Source organism: Astatotilapia calliptera, chromosome 16 (assembly GCF_900246225.1).
Source record: "Astatotilapia calliptera chromosome 16, fAstCal1.2, whole genome shotgun sequence".
Lineage (NCBI taxonomy): Eukaryota > Metazoa > Chordata > Actinopteri > Cichliformes > Cichlidae > Astatotilapia > Astatotilapia calliptera.
Window position 1 is genome coordinate 35,062,932 of NC_039317.1, and position 17,060 is coordinate 35,079,991.

The 17,060-nt window shown below is 47.7% G+C and overlaps 1 protein-coding gene across 4 annotated transcripts in view; it reads right to left on the reverse strand.

The window, feature by feature from the left end:
- Positions 1-17,060, reverse strand: part of mylka (myosin, light chain kinase a) — a 45,365-nt gene that overhangs the window by 18,726 nt on the left and 9,579 nt on the right. For 3 of the 4 annotated variants that reach the window (XM_026144124.1, XM_026144126.1, XM_026144127.1), the window contains 13 exons: positions 16,873-17,038; positions 16,603-16,624; positions 15,922-16,093; positions 15,742-15,815; positions 15,556-15,656; positions 15,174-15,386; positions 9,738-9,869; positions 8,053-8,250; positions 7,373-7,580; positions 7,253-7,297; positions 6,349-6,435; positions 4,801-5,669; positions 830-946 (listed from right to left, as the gene is read on the reverse strand). In XM_026144124.1, the coding sequence (XP_025999909.1) occupies positions 830-946; positions 4,801-5,669; positions 6,349-6,435; positions 7,253-7,297; positions 7,373-7,580; positions 8,053-8,250; positions 9,738-9,869; positions 15,174-15,386; positions 15,556-15,656; positions 15,742-15,815; positions 15,922-16,093; positions 16,603-16,624; positions 16,873-17,038 (2,404 nt within the window). The remainder of the gene's footprint in view (positions 1-829; positions 947-4,800; positions 5,670-6,348; positions 6,436-7,252; positions 7,298-7,372; positions 7,581-8,052; positions 8,251-9,737; positions 9,870-15,173; positions 15,387-15,555; positions 15,657-15,741; positions 15,816-15,921; positions 16,094-16,602; positions 16,625-16,872; positions 17,039-17,060) is intronic. The other variant, XM_026144125.1, reaches the window with a different exon arrangement.

Genomic DNA, 17,060 nt, shown 5'->3' on the forward strand with positions numbered 1-17,060 from the left:
TCGCGAACTCTGCCTCTGTCCTCGCCACGTTAACTCACAGCAAAGAAAGAGTCGAGTGTCCTCGTGCTGCTTCAGTCTCAGGTGTCCATGAGCACCACAGGACTGAGACACACCTGAAACAGCGGCTGCGTCCGTGCTGCAGGCTGGACCACGGCGTCCGTGCTGTTCTGGACACAGCACACCGAGTCTGTGGTGTTCGTGTTTAAAACCAGCTGACTAAGCCCTTTACAAACAGCTGATGTCCTGACGACCAGCGCTAACCCGTCTGCAAACAGGAGCCGATCTTTGATAAAGTCAAACTGTGTTTGTGTTCGTTGGTTCTAATGACAGGAAACCCAGCTGACCAGCGCTGCAGCTTCTGCTGCATCACTCTTCCAGTCCAAACCACTGCAGCGACCATCAAAGAGAGTGGGCGGGGCTAACATGACCCATGAATGCTGATGTTTGTGTGATCTTTCCAAAGAAGCAGAGCTGCACTGCTGAACAGAGTCGTGTGTTCAGGAGGCTCGACTCATCGGTTGGTGTCTGAGAGTCAGCGCTGATGACGGAGTCAACAAATGTTCGTGGACACGGCAGGAAGTAAACAAGCTCTTTGGTTTAGGACAGATTATGACAAACATATCAGATACATTTCAGATCTTCATTCAGACAACAAAAGTACACTTTAAAGTTTCTCTCACAGTTTGAATGCTTTAAACCTGCGTCTACATCAGGATGCAGGAGGAAGAATAACTGTAGAGGAAAGACCAGAAGAAAAAAAACAGCAGAAGAAGAAGAACATGCGGCACTGAAGGAAAGGTCTGAGACAGGACCAAAGCTTTGTTCTCACCGTCTACCAGAACCGTGCAGGAACACTCGGCTTTGCCTGCCGAGTTCTCGGCTCTGCATTTATACTGGCCTTCATCCTCTGGCAGGGCTTTGTCTATGGTCAGAGAGCACAGGCCGCCTGCAACACACAACACAGCACAATATAACACAACCCACACAGGACACAGTCAGATCAGCACGAGGTCAAGTCTCATTTCTTACATTCCACAAAGTTAATCAATAAAAATGAAGGTATGACTCCTTACACATTTCATTTACTATGAACGAGCTATCAGAGTGTCACGTTCTCCACCCTTTTAGACGCCATGTGAGACTAAAGGCCATCCTCCGCTGCCGGAGCGGCATCCTTCAGAAAGGCTTTCTTCTTCCTTCAACACGTGTTAGAACATTTCTTTGCTTCAGACAGAAGGACAAGCATCACACTCCTCTGCCTCTCACTTTGATCAGTGAAAATAAAAGCTTTCCCTGTTAATCAGACTCTGTGACCTGAAAGATGGTTTTAAAAAAATCTTTTAAAAGATTGTTGTTTTGGTCGCCTCCGTCCTGTTTGTTCCAATCAGAACCGAGATGTTTAAAACTCGATCGGCCAGCCGAGAGTTTAGGGAACCTGAAGTTTACAGGACGGGACAAAACTGAAGCGTGAAGTCAAAGAAACCCTCGTAGAGGTCGGCGGGTGATGGACAGTTTCACCAACAACAACACGAGTCTCTAACACTGCCCCCTGGTGACAAAGCACAGCTATCACAGAAACTCACGGATCTGAGGTGACGTTCATACGACCTGCACACGACCAACACTCAACCTCACCCTAACCCTTTTTATTTGTGCTTCGTGATGCTATCGTGGCGCTGAGTTACCATCCATCCATCTTCTTGTCCTTTTCTGGTTCAGGGGAGCAGCAGCCTAGCCAGAGAAGCCCGGACCTCCCTCTGTGAGCCACCTCCTCCAGCTCACCCGGGGGAACAGCGAGGCGTTCCCAGGTCAGCCAAGAGATGCAATCTCTCCAGAGTGCCCTGCGTCTGCCGCAGGGCTTCCTCCCACTAGGACACGAACACCTCGCAGAGGAGGCGTCCAAATTGGATGAACCGCCTCAGCCGGCTGCTCCACTCTGATTCCCTCCTCACCACATCAGTAATGACGAGGCCAAACACCATCTGGAGAAAACTCATTTCCACTGCTTGTTTCTACGATCTCATAATCTCATCTGCAAATTTCATAAAAGAGGAGGATGACAACTAAAGTCAGAGAGGTCCTTACAGCTGACAGGCTCGGACCTGACCGAGGCAACGTCTTAAACATCTGTGGAGAAAACATCTGTCGTCCCTCCACCCTGCTGGAGCTGAGGGGATCTGCACCAAATCCAACAAAGCGTGAAGAGAAGGCAGGAAGCTGCTGCAACTCGTTGAATCAACACTCTGAACACTTTCTGTAAAAGGATCGCTTTGATCTGACGTTTTATCGTCATGACGACCCTTCAGCCAACGATCATGTCGTTTTATAACGACGCCTACAAAACCACAAGAGCAGAAACTGAAGATCTGAGTTCATCATAAACATGCTGCTGCCTTTAAATCTGTACCGACACATGTATGTGACCTCTGACCTTTAGCATGTGACACACAGACTCCTCACTCTGCAGGATAAACACACACAACCAGGGGCTGTCCTCCAGACACACACACACACACACACACACAGGTCTTTACAGGACATCACAGTGTGTGTTTCTATGCTTGTGAGGACCTTCAGGCTCTTTCTTAAAGGGTGAGTCTGCCTATTTTTATAAATGTGAGCCATCAGTCTGATTCTGACGGCTGCTGTATTTATTTCACCATCCATGCTGAAAGCTTCCTGTTAATGAAAGTTTCCTGCTGGAGCCGCTGATAACGACACAGAGAAGAAAAGATTGTGACAGCTGCTCCAGCTGCTGAAAGTGAAAGTGAACTCAAAGTGTCCCTCGACCATCAGGAGGAGGAGAAGCAGTGAGGGTGACTTCAGCAAAGCGGCGAGCCCGACAAAATCCAAGCACGGCGTGGATCTACACGACATGCTGCATGCTCATTGGCTAATGACTCAATCATCTCCTGCTTCCTGTTTCTTTGTCGCTATTCGGTTGTTCAGTCTGACGTCACTAGCCGTGTCTGGGTCTAAACTCCGCTGCAGGTCCATATATCAAACGATCACTGTGGCATTACTGAGAGTTAAAAACTGTCTAAAGTCTCTCCTCTTTAATAAAATGATCAGCGTTCTGCTTTACCAGGTGTAACAACTGAGTTTAACATCCAGGCATCCATGAAAACGGAATTTATGACATTTAACGGAGTTATAAGTTAGCAGGAAGTTAGCTCGCTAGCTTCTATCTAAATACAATATAGCATGTCCTGACTGCGGGGTTTTGGAAACAAATTCAAACGTACAGCTCTGCTATCACTTCCAGCATAAATAAAGACAGAAACTAAACAGCAGTGACGTTTGTAGGGTTACTGAAGTTGGGCTAGCTGGTATATAATGATGTGCTACGTGACCGCTAGCGACACAGCTATGTTAGCATAATATAAACAAGCTAACTTTTTTTCCACTCGATAAAAGTTACAGTGAGTGTTCTCGGTGGTCAGGAACAAATGTAATCGCATGGCAGGATGCTGTAAAAGGACCAAACTTCAGCCAGGAGAACAACTGAGATAATCCATCCACAATACGAGGTTAGTCATTCATATACTGCTGCATGGGCTGGGCTGTAGTTACATCCTAAGGTTTTAAAAACTGAGCTTAAATAAATGATTAGTGGTAATAAAAGCCGAGGGAGGTCAACAGTGATCACTGACTGTTTTAGGAGCTTTTTGAGATCAAATAGAAGGAAATACAAAACATTAAACATGTTAACAACACAAAAGCCATATTAAACGCAGACTACTTTAGGCCCGGAAGTAGGATTCGTCAGGTCATCACTGAACAACCGGATAATAAGGTCCTCATTTGCAAAGTAAACATGAGGCGGGCAGCAGGCTCACACACTCCGACTTTTACACAATTGGCAGAGGAGTTGCCCCCTACTGGAGATTAGAAAGAATACAGGTTTAAAGTAGCTGAGCACCGGCTGCGTCCATCTTCTTGTTTTTACTTGATCAGCTGATGTTACATTCCTGCAGTGCGGCTAACTGTCACTGCCTTCTTAATGTTACTGCTAGAACAATCACGCTAACTCAATTTTAGCAAAGTCGTGTCTAAAGTAAGTAAAACTATCACCATCACTGCTAAACACAAAACAGTCCAGACTGAATTTAAAGTAAACTTTGTTTTTTACATTTTTGTCTTCACAATCAAATCCATGAACGACAGTTCTGCTCAGCATGTTCAAAGTTACTGAACAAGTTTTAAAGAATAGCTTCGGGGAGACGTAACTAAACATCATGAAGACAGTTTAAGACAGACAGAGTGTCCCTTCAACTGATGAATGAATCCCCGCCGGACCTCACAAGTAGAGTAATACGTGTGTGTGTGTGTGTGTGTGTGTGTGTGTGTGTGTAGTGATCTGCTTCCATATGAAATTCCAGTGACGGTCACACATCACATCCTGCTTCTATTGTTTCACATCTGCGTTCTATTATTAGAGTCTCAATCCTCAGACCTCCATCAGCAGCTGCTTCAGCTCCTCCACCGACTCCACCAACGCTGCTCCACAGCTTCACCTCCTGAGCTCCGCCTCCCTGTGCGCTGCTCATTCTGTCGTCTTTAATCTGAGGGGTTTCTCTCTGTTTTCTCAGTCTGAATAAATTCAGTGGCTCTAATCGATTCTGATCACTTCCATTGATGATCGCAAACAAACAGTACTGCTAAATAAAGTTTCTTTGAATTCAAAGAGAGCGTTCGGGGTTGCTGTGAAATGTAAATAAAGCCCTCCTCCCTCCTTTTTAACCAAATCATGTCAGAAAACCTTTCACTTCCTGTTGTGCTGTGTGTGTGACCTCTGACCTTCGTTTGCGAGGATGATGAATTTGGACGCCTTGATGACCTTCCCGTCCAGCATCCAGGTGACAGTGACATCAGAAGCGGTGGCGAGGCGGCACTGCAACCGGAGCCGCTGACCATCCAGCACCGTCATGTCGCTCAGCTTCTCTACAAACTCCGGCGCCGCACCTCCTCCTCCGGTGCTCTTCTTCTCATTAATCCCTCCATCCATGCAGTTGTTCACCTCCGCCTTCTCCCCATTCTTCTCGGGGCCCGTCGGGTTCTTCTTGTTGGCGAGGACAGAGCGGAAGTCGCCGGCGTTCTTCGTGGGCGTCTCTGCGGCCTTGCTGCTGTTGCTGCTTGCGGCGCCCTTCTTCCCCAGCACGCTGCGGAAGTCGACCTGCGATGGGGAGTTCACCTTCTCCTCGCTCTTGGGTTTGACACCCTTGAGGTTGGCCTTAAAATCCATGTGGTGGCGCTGGTTGTGCTCGGTGGTGGCGGTGGCGGTGGCGGGGCCGGCCTCCCTCTGCTCGTCTCCCTCTTGGATGTTTTTGCCTTGAACGGCTCGGCGTCCAAGCAGCGAGCGGAAGTCCAGCTGCTGCGCCTCCCTCTGCCGCAGCTCCTCTTCACCCCGCTCCCTGGTTTCCACACAGCGTTTGAGGAGGCCTCTGGGAGCAGTGGTCTGGTCCTCCTCTTTCTTCTTCTTCTCTTCCCTGTGCAGGTGCGGGAGCTGCCGGTTCTCCTTCTGCTCCTCGTTGGCCTCCTGCCACTGCCGACTGACACCACTGCTGCTGCTTCTCTGCTCCACGCCTCCTCCTCCTTTGCCACCTCCTCTCAGCACCACGCTCCCACCAGCTGCTCCTCCTCCTGCTCCTCCTGCTGCTGCTGCCAGGCTGGATGAACAAGCACAGAGACAGATGGAGGGACAGAGAGAGAGCAATAGGACAAGCTCCGCCCCCCAGGTCTTAGCTGGTGGGGTGGGAGGTGTGGGGGGGGGGGACCTCGACTCAAATTGTTCATGTTACATCACAAGTGACTCAACTGCCCGAATATGGGCATGAGCAGAGGGAACACACACACACACACACAGATGTAAACAAAGAAAAAGCAGACTGAGGACACACTCCTCCTCCTCCTCCTCCTCCTCCTCCTCCTCAGTTCTGAAGCTGCTGACTCTTTTTCACAGTTTCATCAAACTAGAGCAAACGGGGTTTCTTCCAGCAAACACTCGCAGCAGAGTAAACACACAGAGGAAATACTGGCTCTGATTGGTCGGGGTGATATGGACGGATTAGAGAAGCTTTAGGGAATTTCTGGATAAATAACAGAAGGATGGAGGGAATGGTGGGTGGGTGTGAGGAGGGGGTGGAAACAGGAACAGAGAGCTGGGAATAGTGGGGGGGGGGGGGGGGGCTGACGGAGTCAGACTCTATGCTGATGATGCAGAGGTCTGTTTAGGGAACGAGACGTTTTAAAAACTCGTCAGGTTCAACCAATCACGCTCATACGGCACAGAAATCTGACTCCGCCCTGTTCAGCCAGCTGCAGGTGTCCAGGTGAGTGAGGTCTCACCTGCTGCCGTCCCGTCCTCTCCTGTCCTTTTCTCGTCTTTCGGTGACCGACAGCGTGGCCACAGCGCTGCACTCGCCCACGCTGTTCCTGAAACACAAAGTTTATCTTCTACATGCAGCACTCTCTCATCTTCTCACAGGCACTAAGACCATCTCCCACTTCCACGCCACTGATTCATCACAGCGGTGTTTTCATTCAGGCACTGCTGCACTGTGCTATTTGCAACGTCAGACTTCATATGAGAAACTGATCCTTCTATCTCTCATTAATGGCACATAACATTTTCCCTTTAAGAGAGGAAAAGACACCAGGTAGGCTCCACTGGTCCTGATCAACAATGTTCAGAAACGTTTGACTGAAATTACCCTGGAAGCTGTTGTCTTTGTTGTCTTTGTTAGCACTAATCACATTATGTCTTGATGCTCAATCATCCCTTCAGTCTCTGAATAAGTCACATTATGATGTGGAAAACCTGATATTTACTTTTATAGATCAACTGTTTGTCTTTTTCAGTCTGGCCAACCATTAGGCACCTTTAAATTCCTTGATGTTGGTTTGTGTTTCGGGTAAAGTGCAGCTTTACCGTCTCTCACAGTTTCTTCATGTTCACTGGCACCAGCACATCACGTATGATTTTCATGAGCAGAAGGAGATTTCTCTTCTATTCTCATGTTACATAGTCATGCTTTGAATATGATGCAGACTGCTGTATGTGCTGGGGTGGATGATGAGGTTATGGATGGATAGATTATGGAGGGGGAGGGCTGGTGGTTCCTCTGTGAGTGTAATCCTCACTGCAGCTCTGTACTGTAGATCATCTGGGATTATTTCAGCATGTCTGCAGAATCTGTGTCTTTTTATGACATGTGAGTGTTTACAGTATCTGCGCCTGTCGATCTGTTACCTCAGGCTGATCAGGTACTCTCCGCCATGTTCCTTCTTCACTCGTCTGAAGAAGAAAACAGAGTTAGCTGTATCAGGTGTGGTTAGCTGCAGAGCGTGTGGTTTGTGTGTAACTGTAAACCTTATGAGCAGGGAGACGACGTCCTCTTTCTGCAGAAGTTCATAGTCGCCTCCGGAGGTCAGAGATCGGCTCGGGTCGGTTCTGGTCCAGGTGTACTGGGGAAACGGATCTCCGGCGATGGCACAGGACAGGAGAACATGCTGACCAACAGCAGCGCTCACCTCTTTGGGCTTGGTGATGAACCACGGCTGGACGCCATCCTGAGGCTCTGCAGAAAACCACAATAATAAATCTGGGTTTATATGGAGGTCGTGTGGTTGAGCCTCACATAGGAAACCCAACATATACACTGTAGATAGTGTGTGAACACAATGACACCAAAGTTGATCGGTCAGTGGTTGAGCTGCAGCACAGACATCCTCAGTTACACCTGGAGGGCTGACACAGACACTGACTGGACACAGAATAGAGTATGGAAACCAAAACCTGAGACCTACATAATCAAACACCAAGAATAACGGGGGGGGGAAAAGAAATGCAAAACAGAAACCAAAAGCTTGACAAAAATAAACTAAGAAGAGAACACAAATAAAGGGTACAAAACAGAAACCACATTTTTGGGCCAAGGTGGATTTGGTATCAGGATCAGAAAGGCTGTGGGTTTGTAATTGTTGTGTTTGTGAACATTGCAAAAATCCCCACATTGGTGTCACTCAGGTCTCAGTGCAACTGCAGCATACCCTCCACCGTGAGCCGGGCCTGGGTCTGGTCCTCTCCATACTGGTTCCAGGCCTGGCAGCTGTAGGTCCCGGTGTCCTCGGGGAAAACCTCGTGGATCAGCAGAGTGCAGCGGGTTCCCTCTCTGAGGAGCTGGAAGTCCTCTGACTCGGTCACCTCCTGCCCATCGTGGAGCCACACCAGCTCTGGAGGAGGGTGACCTGAGGACCACACACAGCTTCATTCAAACATCAGGACACATCAGTGAAGACCAGTACGCACCAAAGATCCTTTTACTTATAATTATTATATGCAGTATTTTTGAGAATTAAAGGAGTGGCAATATTTTGTTTATTTAATTTACATTTTAGTGTTGTTGAATCAAAAGTACTTTAAAAAAAGGCAGACTGGAAGCGCAGTTCCTCTGAAATCCAGCAGAGGCAGCAGTGAGTCAGTCCTCATAGACGTTAGCCTCATACACGAACTGATTGGTCTTCATGGATAATTATCCACCTTCATAACCCCTGTACAGGGGTAGGTGGTCTTTATAACTCACCTGTTTATTTGTTATTAGGGGCGTGGCCTCTTTGACTGACAGGTGGATGGTGACACAGGCGGCTGTAGCTGCTAACTGTTTGCTAGTTTCACCTGAACTGGAACTCTGGGCTGTGTTTGTGCAGTTGGAGCATTATTAGTGACATCATCTGACCAATAACATGGCTGCTGTGAGGTCACTGTACCAACAGACCATCCAAGAAGGCGGAGCTTCAGTTTTGATGCACAGTGAAATTCAAGGATTGTGATTGGACGTTGAGCACTGATCAGCAGGTAACTCCATCAGCTCATCCAGATACGTCTGGCTGCAGGACTCATTATGTCAAGTACTGTCACAGCCGCCATTATTCAGATACAGTCAGTGATTTAAAGCTAAATTCACTGTTATTTGATTCATTTCACGGATGCTTCAGTAAAGCTGCTTTAACTCTAGCTGTGGATGTAAAATTAGTTTAAATACTTTTCACATTTAGTAAGTACAATTATTTATTAATACGTCAGTATGACCTTCAGGGGAGTTCAGTGTAATGATTGGGTAAGAAAAACATCTAGAGGTCAGAGGTCAGAGGTGTGCGTGTGTGTGTGTGGCAAGGTGTTTCTGCACAGTGTACCAGGGGCACGGAGAAAAGTTGTCGTACCATAGGCACGAGGAGTGTGTGCGTGTGTGTGTGTGTGTGTGTGTGTGTGTGTGTGTGTGTGTGTGTGTGTGTGTGTGTGTGGCTCCATAAATTTCAGTTTCGTGTGGAAATGAAGCTCGTGCAGAGAAGCAACAGCACCTCTGATCCTCACACAGCTTATATGGAGAAGAAAACCCAGTGTGGAAAATCATTATGTAACACACACACACACACACACACACACACACACACACACACACACACACACACACACACACACACACGCACACACACACTGCGGGGTTAATAATGTGGGGACTCATAATGAACTCATAATTCAGAAACAATGCGTGCTATCATATCAGAGCAACAACAACACTCAGAGGAAACGAAGAAGTAAATCTGCCCTCATCGCATCTCCTCCATCTCCCCAGAGATCAGACAGGAAATACCACAGCTCGCGCGCACACACACACACACACACACACACACACACACACACACACACACACACACACACACACACACACACTTACCGCTCAGCTCCACCGTCATGGCGACTCTGCTGCCGTCCATCACCTTCAGATCGCTCAGGCGACCAATGAAGCGAGGAGCTTCACACGCTGCTCTGACCTCTGTGACCTCTGACCTCCCGCCTCTCTGTCTGCCTGCAGGGCGGAAACACATAAAGAAGAAAAAGGAGCAGTTACTAATGTAATCAAGTACATTTACTCCAGTACACGAGAGTACTCCAGTCTGCTGATACTTCAAATGTCAAAGGGAAATAATGCACGTTTGACTTCCTGTTTTTATTTACAGTGTAACAGCCAATCACATTAAACTATCATAATCCAAACCCAGAGCTCAGTGTGTTAGCCCGAGGCAGAGAGAGCAGAGAGAGCACCAGCCTGAGCCTCACTCGTCCTCTTCCTTATAAGGAGCGAGGGTTTCCTTTTCTCTCTCTCACACACACACACACACACACACACACACACACACACACACACACACACACACACACTAAAGTCCATTAAACATGCCTGTGTATGTGTGTGCGCTCATGTGAGGAGGAACAAATGTGTGTGTCTTGTTCTGTGTACATATCAGAAATACCAGAGAGGACACACACTGCTCACCGGCTGTGTGTGTGTGTGTGTGTTCATCAGTTAATGTGACGCACACACAGCCGGTGAGCAGTGTGTGTCCTGTAACACACTGTAACAACAGTTAGTATAATCATATTTCCATGCTGGGGTGTTTCCAGGGTTGATGAGACGAGTGGGGGCAGAGGAGGTGAAGAAACAGAAATCTGAATATCTGAAACGCCGGCTTTGGTTTCATCTTTCCTTCTTACACCAGTGACAAATAAATCCATCAACGCATCCATCAGCCCTCCACCCATCCATCCTTGATCACTCCATCTATCATTCCATCCATTCCTTCATCCATCCACCCATCCATCACCCTTCCGTCTGTCCTTCATCACTTTCTCCGTCCATCCGTCCATCATCCGTCCATCATCCGTCCATCCATTCCTTCATCAATCCCTCTATTAATCTTTCATCCATCTATCCATGCATCCATTCCATTGTAACCGGAAGGTTGCTGGTTCGAGCCCCGGCTTGGACAGTCTCGTTGTTGTGTCCCTGGGCAAGACACTTCACCTACCGCCTACTGGTGTTGGTCAGAGGGGCCGATGGCGCGATATGGCAGCCTCCTCACTTCTGTCAGTCTGCCCCAGGGCAGCTGTGGCTACGACTGTAGCTGCCTCCACCAGTGTGTGAATGTGAGAGTGACTGAATAGTGGCATTGTAAAGCGCTTTGAGGTTCTCGAAAAGCGCTATATAAATGCAATCATTATTATTATATTATTATTATTCCTTCATCCCTCGTCCATCCATCCATCATCCATCCATCCTTCATCACTATCCATTTCTCCATCCATCACTTCACCCATCTATCCATCCATCCATTGCTGGTAAAGTAATTTGGTAAAGTTCTGCACAACAGCTGCAGCAGACCCAGCCTGTCTAGTTTGGGAGTTTCAGAATTCTCTACTTTTACAAAGAAAATGAAAGTTTGTGAATATTGCTCTCCTTCAGCTGAGGTTATGAACCATGACGCTGTGACCTTCACGTTAAACAGAAAACCATAAAACTGCTGTTTCCGGCGCAGGAATTCAAACTCTGATGGATCGATGCACGCTGTAGTTTGGCAGTTCTTTATTTTGAAAGGATATGAACACTTCCTCCTACACTGTGAGGAGTCATGTGACCTGCAGATACAAACTCACTGTGTGAAACGACTTCAGCAGCCGAGACAGATTCTTCTCAGACTGCAGATGAGACTTTATTGTCCTCACATGGAAATCTGCTGTCTGTGGGAACCCGCTGGTATTTCACTGTGTGTGTGTGTGTGTGTGTGTGTGTGTGTGTACTGAGTGGGGGATTTCCTGCTGCATGCCTGATTGTCCTTATAAAGCTGCGATGAAGGTTCCTCTCCAACACGCTGATCAGTGATTGGCTGACTGATGCTGCTCTCACTCATCCCTCTAATAAAATGAAATTCTGCACTATTCAGCAAATTACATTCAAATAAAGTCCAGAAACCATCAGGGCACTAACTCTTCCAGCAGCAGCTTCTTTGATTTCTGCTTTAAGCTCAGTAACTTCACAGAGCTCGTGTTACGACAGCGGTGGTTATATTTTATCATGCGGGTCTTAGATTAATGATAAAATTTATGTGAGTAGTCGAGGTGGGAGGAAGATATAAAATATTGTGAGTGATGAAAAATAAACATTACCAAATAATGTTCACATTCACAGAGCTGCATCTGCAGGACCCAGACTGAGGTCTGTGAGCTACATTCATCCACAGGAGCTGTGATACCAGCAGCGTTCTGGTTTCTATTATTTCATCACATCTGATCAGCTAAACAGTCTGAAATCAGAAAGTTAGACTTTCTGATAATAATGAATCACAGTCGTCCAGCCTGGAAGTAATAAATGCATGAACTAGTTTTTCAGCGTCACTCTGAGACAGGATATTTCTAACTTTAGAGATGTTGCGCAAATGGAAGAAAGCAGTCTTACATATTTGTTTAATATGTGCGTTGAAGGACATGTCCTGGTCAAAAATGACTCCAAGGTTCCTCACAGTGTTACTGGAGGCCAAGGTAATGCCATCCAGAGTAAGAATCTGCTTAGATACCATATTTCTAAGATTTCATTTGTAACCTTCACTAAAGCTGTTTCTGTGCTGTGATGAGCTCTGAAACCTGACTGAAACTCTTCAAATAAACCTCTGCAGATGATCTGTTAGCTGTTTGACAACTACTCTTTCAAGGATGTTTGATATAAAGGAAGGTTGGAGATTGGCCTATAATTAGCTAAGACTGCTGGGTCTAGAGATGCTTTTTGAGTAAAGGTTTAACTACAGCCAGCTTGAAGGCCTGTGGTACATAGCCGATTATTAGAGATAGGTCATATTTAAGATCGAAGCATTAATTAATGGCAGGACTTCTTTGAGCAGTTTTGTAGGAATGGGGTCTAAAAGACACGTTGATGGTTTGGAGGAAGTAATTATTGAAGTTAACTCAGAAAGATCAATTGGAGAAAAAGAGTCTAACTTAACATCAATGGAACTAAGAGTAGCTGTAGATAATATTACATCTGTGGGATGATTATTGGTCATTTTTTCTCTAATGATAAAAATTTTATTTGTGAAGAAGTTCATGAAGTCATTACTAGTTAACGTTAAAGGGATGGTTGGCTCAACAGAGCTCTGACTGTTCATGTTTCTACACTGGTGACCACTTTAAAGACACACTGTGCTGGAAACTGTGAGCCTCGCCTGCTCCGGACCAGGTGAGATGTTCAGTATCAGTTACCATGGTGACTGAACAAGGTAAGACACTGAAAACTGTGACTAAGCTCAGCAGATCTCCTTCTGGTCTGCAAACATTTATCAGAGGCAGGAGTTTTATAAGATTTGCTCCACGTTCCCGTTGTTTGCAATAATATCAGTGAAATAAATCAATTACCATCACGTGGAACAAAATGTATAAAGAAAAACAGTCTCATCATGAACAAACTTGTTATGTGGCTGAGCATTGAATCAGATGAACTGAGGCTCCTGAGCTTAGAGGCTCAGGCTGCAAACTTCCTCACAGGTGGTAATCTGTTTTAAAACATTTTAAATCTGCTGATAGCGGCCGACCTTTCATTTCATCCATCTTCATGTCCACAGAGCAGTTTAAAGAGGGCCGAGTGTGAACGCGAGAGCAGAAGATCAGGAAAAACAGACGACAGGAAGAGGAGGAAGTGACAGTCGGGATGGGAGAGTGACAGAAGCACGCTATTTACCAAAGTGTTTCATATTTCACTGCAGTGTTTACTCAGCACTTATTTATGAAACCATGTTCTTACAAACCTGGGCCGCAAACTAAAGAGCAGCAAACCAGAACAAAGAGTTTCTGAGTCAGCATCACTCTGTAGCTGCTGTCCAGCCGAGGCAGACCTGGGATCAGCTGCAGAGCTGAGAGGAGTCCCCACCGCCTGATGAAGCTGTGGACTCCCTCTGCATGCCCTTCTTGGGTCAGCTTCAGTCTTACTCTGTGTGTGTGTGTGTGTGTGTGTGTGTGTGTGTGTGTGTGTGTGTGTGTGTGTGCTGCTGCTGCGTGTTTTGTCTTTATATGGCTCTCGGCTCTCTGCTGCCTCTGCTCAGCGGTTCAACGACACGGCGCTGAAAAACCTGAGCTGTGACTCCAGCTGATCCACGTGGTTACATCAGCTTCATGATTCTGACCAATCGAAACGACAGGAACAGAGCAGGTAACGAGACGGTGTGAGTAACCTCACCACACACACTCTGATAATCAGTTAATCTGCTTCATGCTGGTGAATGAGTCACGGTGACTGTAGGTGATCTGTATGAGTGGATGGAGGAGGTGGAGGTGTTTGCAGGTCTGCAGAGATAATAACACTAAAGCCGCTCGTGGGTTTAACAGCTGAACACTTTCCCCAGCAGCAGCTCTGCAGGTGGTTTCATCCCTCTTGAAGACGACCGCTGTGTGTTTGCAGGATTCTAGTAAGGATGGAGGAGCCCACTACACTGTGGTGTGAATGCTGCGGGTGTGGGTGCTCTGTGACAACGACTCTGTTTTAAAGATAGATTTGAAACCCAGACTCTATTTTCAGACTTTATGTCATTGCTACAGTTATGATGGACCATAAACTGGTGTTTGCTCACTGCAGCCTGTTCCTGTCATGAAGGTGAGCAGGTGGCAGCGTTCACGGTGTCCACATGTTTCAGGTGAGCTGATGAAACACTTCCTGTGAGTTCAGAGTGCACTTCTTCCTGCTTCACTCCAAACGTCTCAGACTCTCCCACACAAACATTTCTGTCCTGTGTGTGTTTGTTTTTCTCTCTCTGATCAGAAGGTCAGGTCAAAGGTCAGGGTGGAGTATGTCCTCAGTTTCCTGTTGGACCACGATTGTGTTTCTGTGTGAGAGTCAGTGCTGCCCTCTGCTGGAGGACTCTGTCATCACACTCTGAGCCTCAGAGTGAAGCTGTTCCTCTGCCCTGCGTTACAACATCTATGAATCCACACAGGGTCATGGACCGACTCTTACACAGCACCTTTCTGCTCTCCCACAGTACTCAAAGCGGTCTATACAACACGCCACATTCACCCAGTCACACTCACCCATACACGCATGTCTTCTAAGATTGTTGTGCTTCCTTACTAACATTCATGCATTCATTCTCTGATGGATGCATCTGAGAGCAATTTGGGGTTATTATCTTGCCCAAGAAGGGAGCCAGGGATCGAACCACTAACCTTCCAAACAGTAGATGGCCACCCCCCATCCATTCATCCACCCACCCATCCATCATGAAGCAGCTCTGAGGAGATGGTTTAAATAAAGGTTTCATTTCAGGTCCTTTAGTCTATGTGAGGAGGAACTCACTGTGCACGAGGAGCGTCCACGCTGCAGAGTCCACCGTCAGCCCGTCAGCGTTGGTCAGCTGACACCTGTACACGCCCTGGTCCACCCGTCTCACCCTCTCCACGGTGAGAGTGAGACGGGTGCCGTCTCGTCTCTGCCACAGACCTGATCCCGTCCTCACGGGCCCCCCGTCCTTCAGCCAGGTGACCACGGCGCCGGCAGCAGAGGAGGACACTGTGAGGAAGAGGAGAGGCGGCTCACACTCACAGGATCTTAAAGTCACAGTAAAGCTGTGGAGGAGCTGAGACCTGAAATGAAACCTTTATTTAAATCATCATTAACCATCTGCTCAGAGCTGCCTCGTGTCAGTGATTCCACCTTCACAGTCTGAGGCGTTTCTCACCTTGGCAGGTGAACGTGACCTGAGCTCCCTCTGTGGCCTCCTGGTCCAGGGGGACGGCCTCGAACCGCAGGTTGGAACCCGCCTTGGACGTCCTCACCGGCCTGAAACACACAGGTGATCCTGAACACACCTGAAAGTGGACGTGACTTCACATTTAAATAAAAGTGGATTGATCCAAGTTCTGACCTGCTATCTGAGCCGGGTCCTGACTGCTGGACCGAGCAGGTCAGATCTGGATCAGGAGCGTCGATGGACCGGACCTGCAGGGGAGCAGGAGCTCTTTCACTTCATGTCATTCTCTTTCATTTATTCTGCTTTAGATGGCATGAGTTTCAGAAACATTATTATTAGTAGTAGTAAAATAACCTGATCAGGTGCAGTTCTCCTCTCAGCCAGCAGAGGGAGCTGTGCAGGTGGTTCGCTCCTCCAGGAGGCGGCCTGTCTGGGCTCTTGCTCCTCGGGCTGGGAGCTGGGAGCAGCTCTGCCCTCCTTCTGGCTCCTGGTTCTGGTCTGTGGGTCGTCAGTGGGCCGGCCGGTCCTGCGGGAGGAACCAGAGTGGATGATTCTGAACATGCCGTCCTCGTTACCGCGGTGACTGTCCCCGTGTGACAGCATGTTTTTAATTCTTTGCAGTCTGGAAATATTTGATTTACTGGTGGATTTATTTTTATGACGTCTCTTTTCGGTCAGACAGTAAGAAACCTCAGACGGATTATTTGCAGCAGGTTCTGAAAGGTGAAACCTGCCGGTTAGCGTCCCCACAGGAGTTCAGATTGATGAGGAATCTCCTCTGCTTCCTTCGGCTGCCTCTAACCTGCTGCTGTGAACACTCAAGCAGTTTTCCAGAACAAGTTTCCAGCTCGTGAAGCCAAAAGATCTCAAACTCAGCTGGAAAACTTTCGCAGCAGCAAAGGAAAGAGGAGCCACGTTTCCCAGGAGCTGACGAAGCTCTGAGAGGGACGCTGCTGTCCGTCCACCAGAGCTTCAGACAGGAAACAGCTCTGAGGGATTCTTACTGTTAACACATCCAGACATGACAGCACTCACCTGGACGAGTCGTCAGGAGCACCTGGAGAAGAGAGGGGAGGACACGTGAGAGAGAGAACGTCCACATCATCAGCATCCACACAGTCACACGCTCAGAGCGCCTCACCGCCACCAGCTGCTCAACATCAGGCTGTAAACATGTTTTAACGTGGGGCTGACTCACTGCTGCCTCTGCTGGACAGCAGAGGAACTGCAGCGTTTGGTTTGCAGTTTTAAATAATGACAAATGAGCGCGTGCAGCAGCTGAACGACTCTGATTGGCTGCCTCACCCTGGACGGTAAGCTCGGCGCAGGCAGTCGCTGTTCCGGAACCGTTGCTGATCAAACACTTGTAACTTCCTGCATCCTGGACAATCACATCCTTTATCTCCAGGAAGTGAAGGCCTGAGCGCTCGTACATGCTGACCCGCCCACCAGACTGAAGCTCCGCCTCCCCCTGAGAGACAAACAGTAAATAC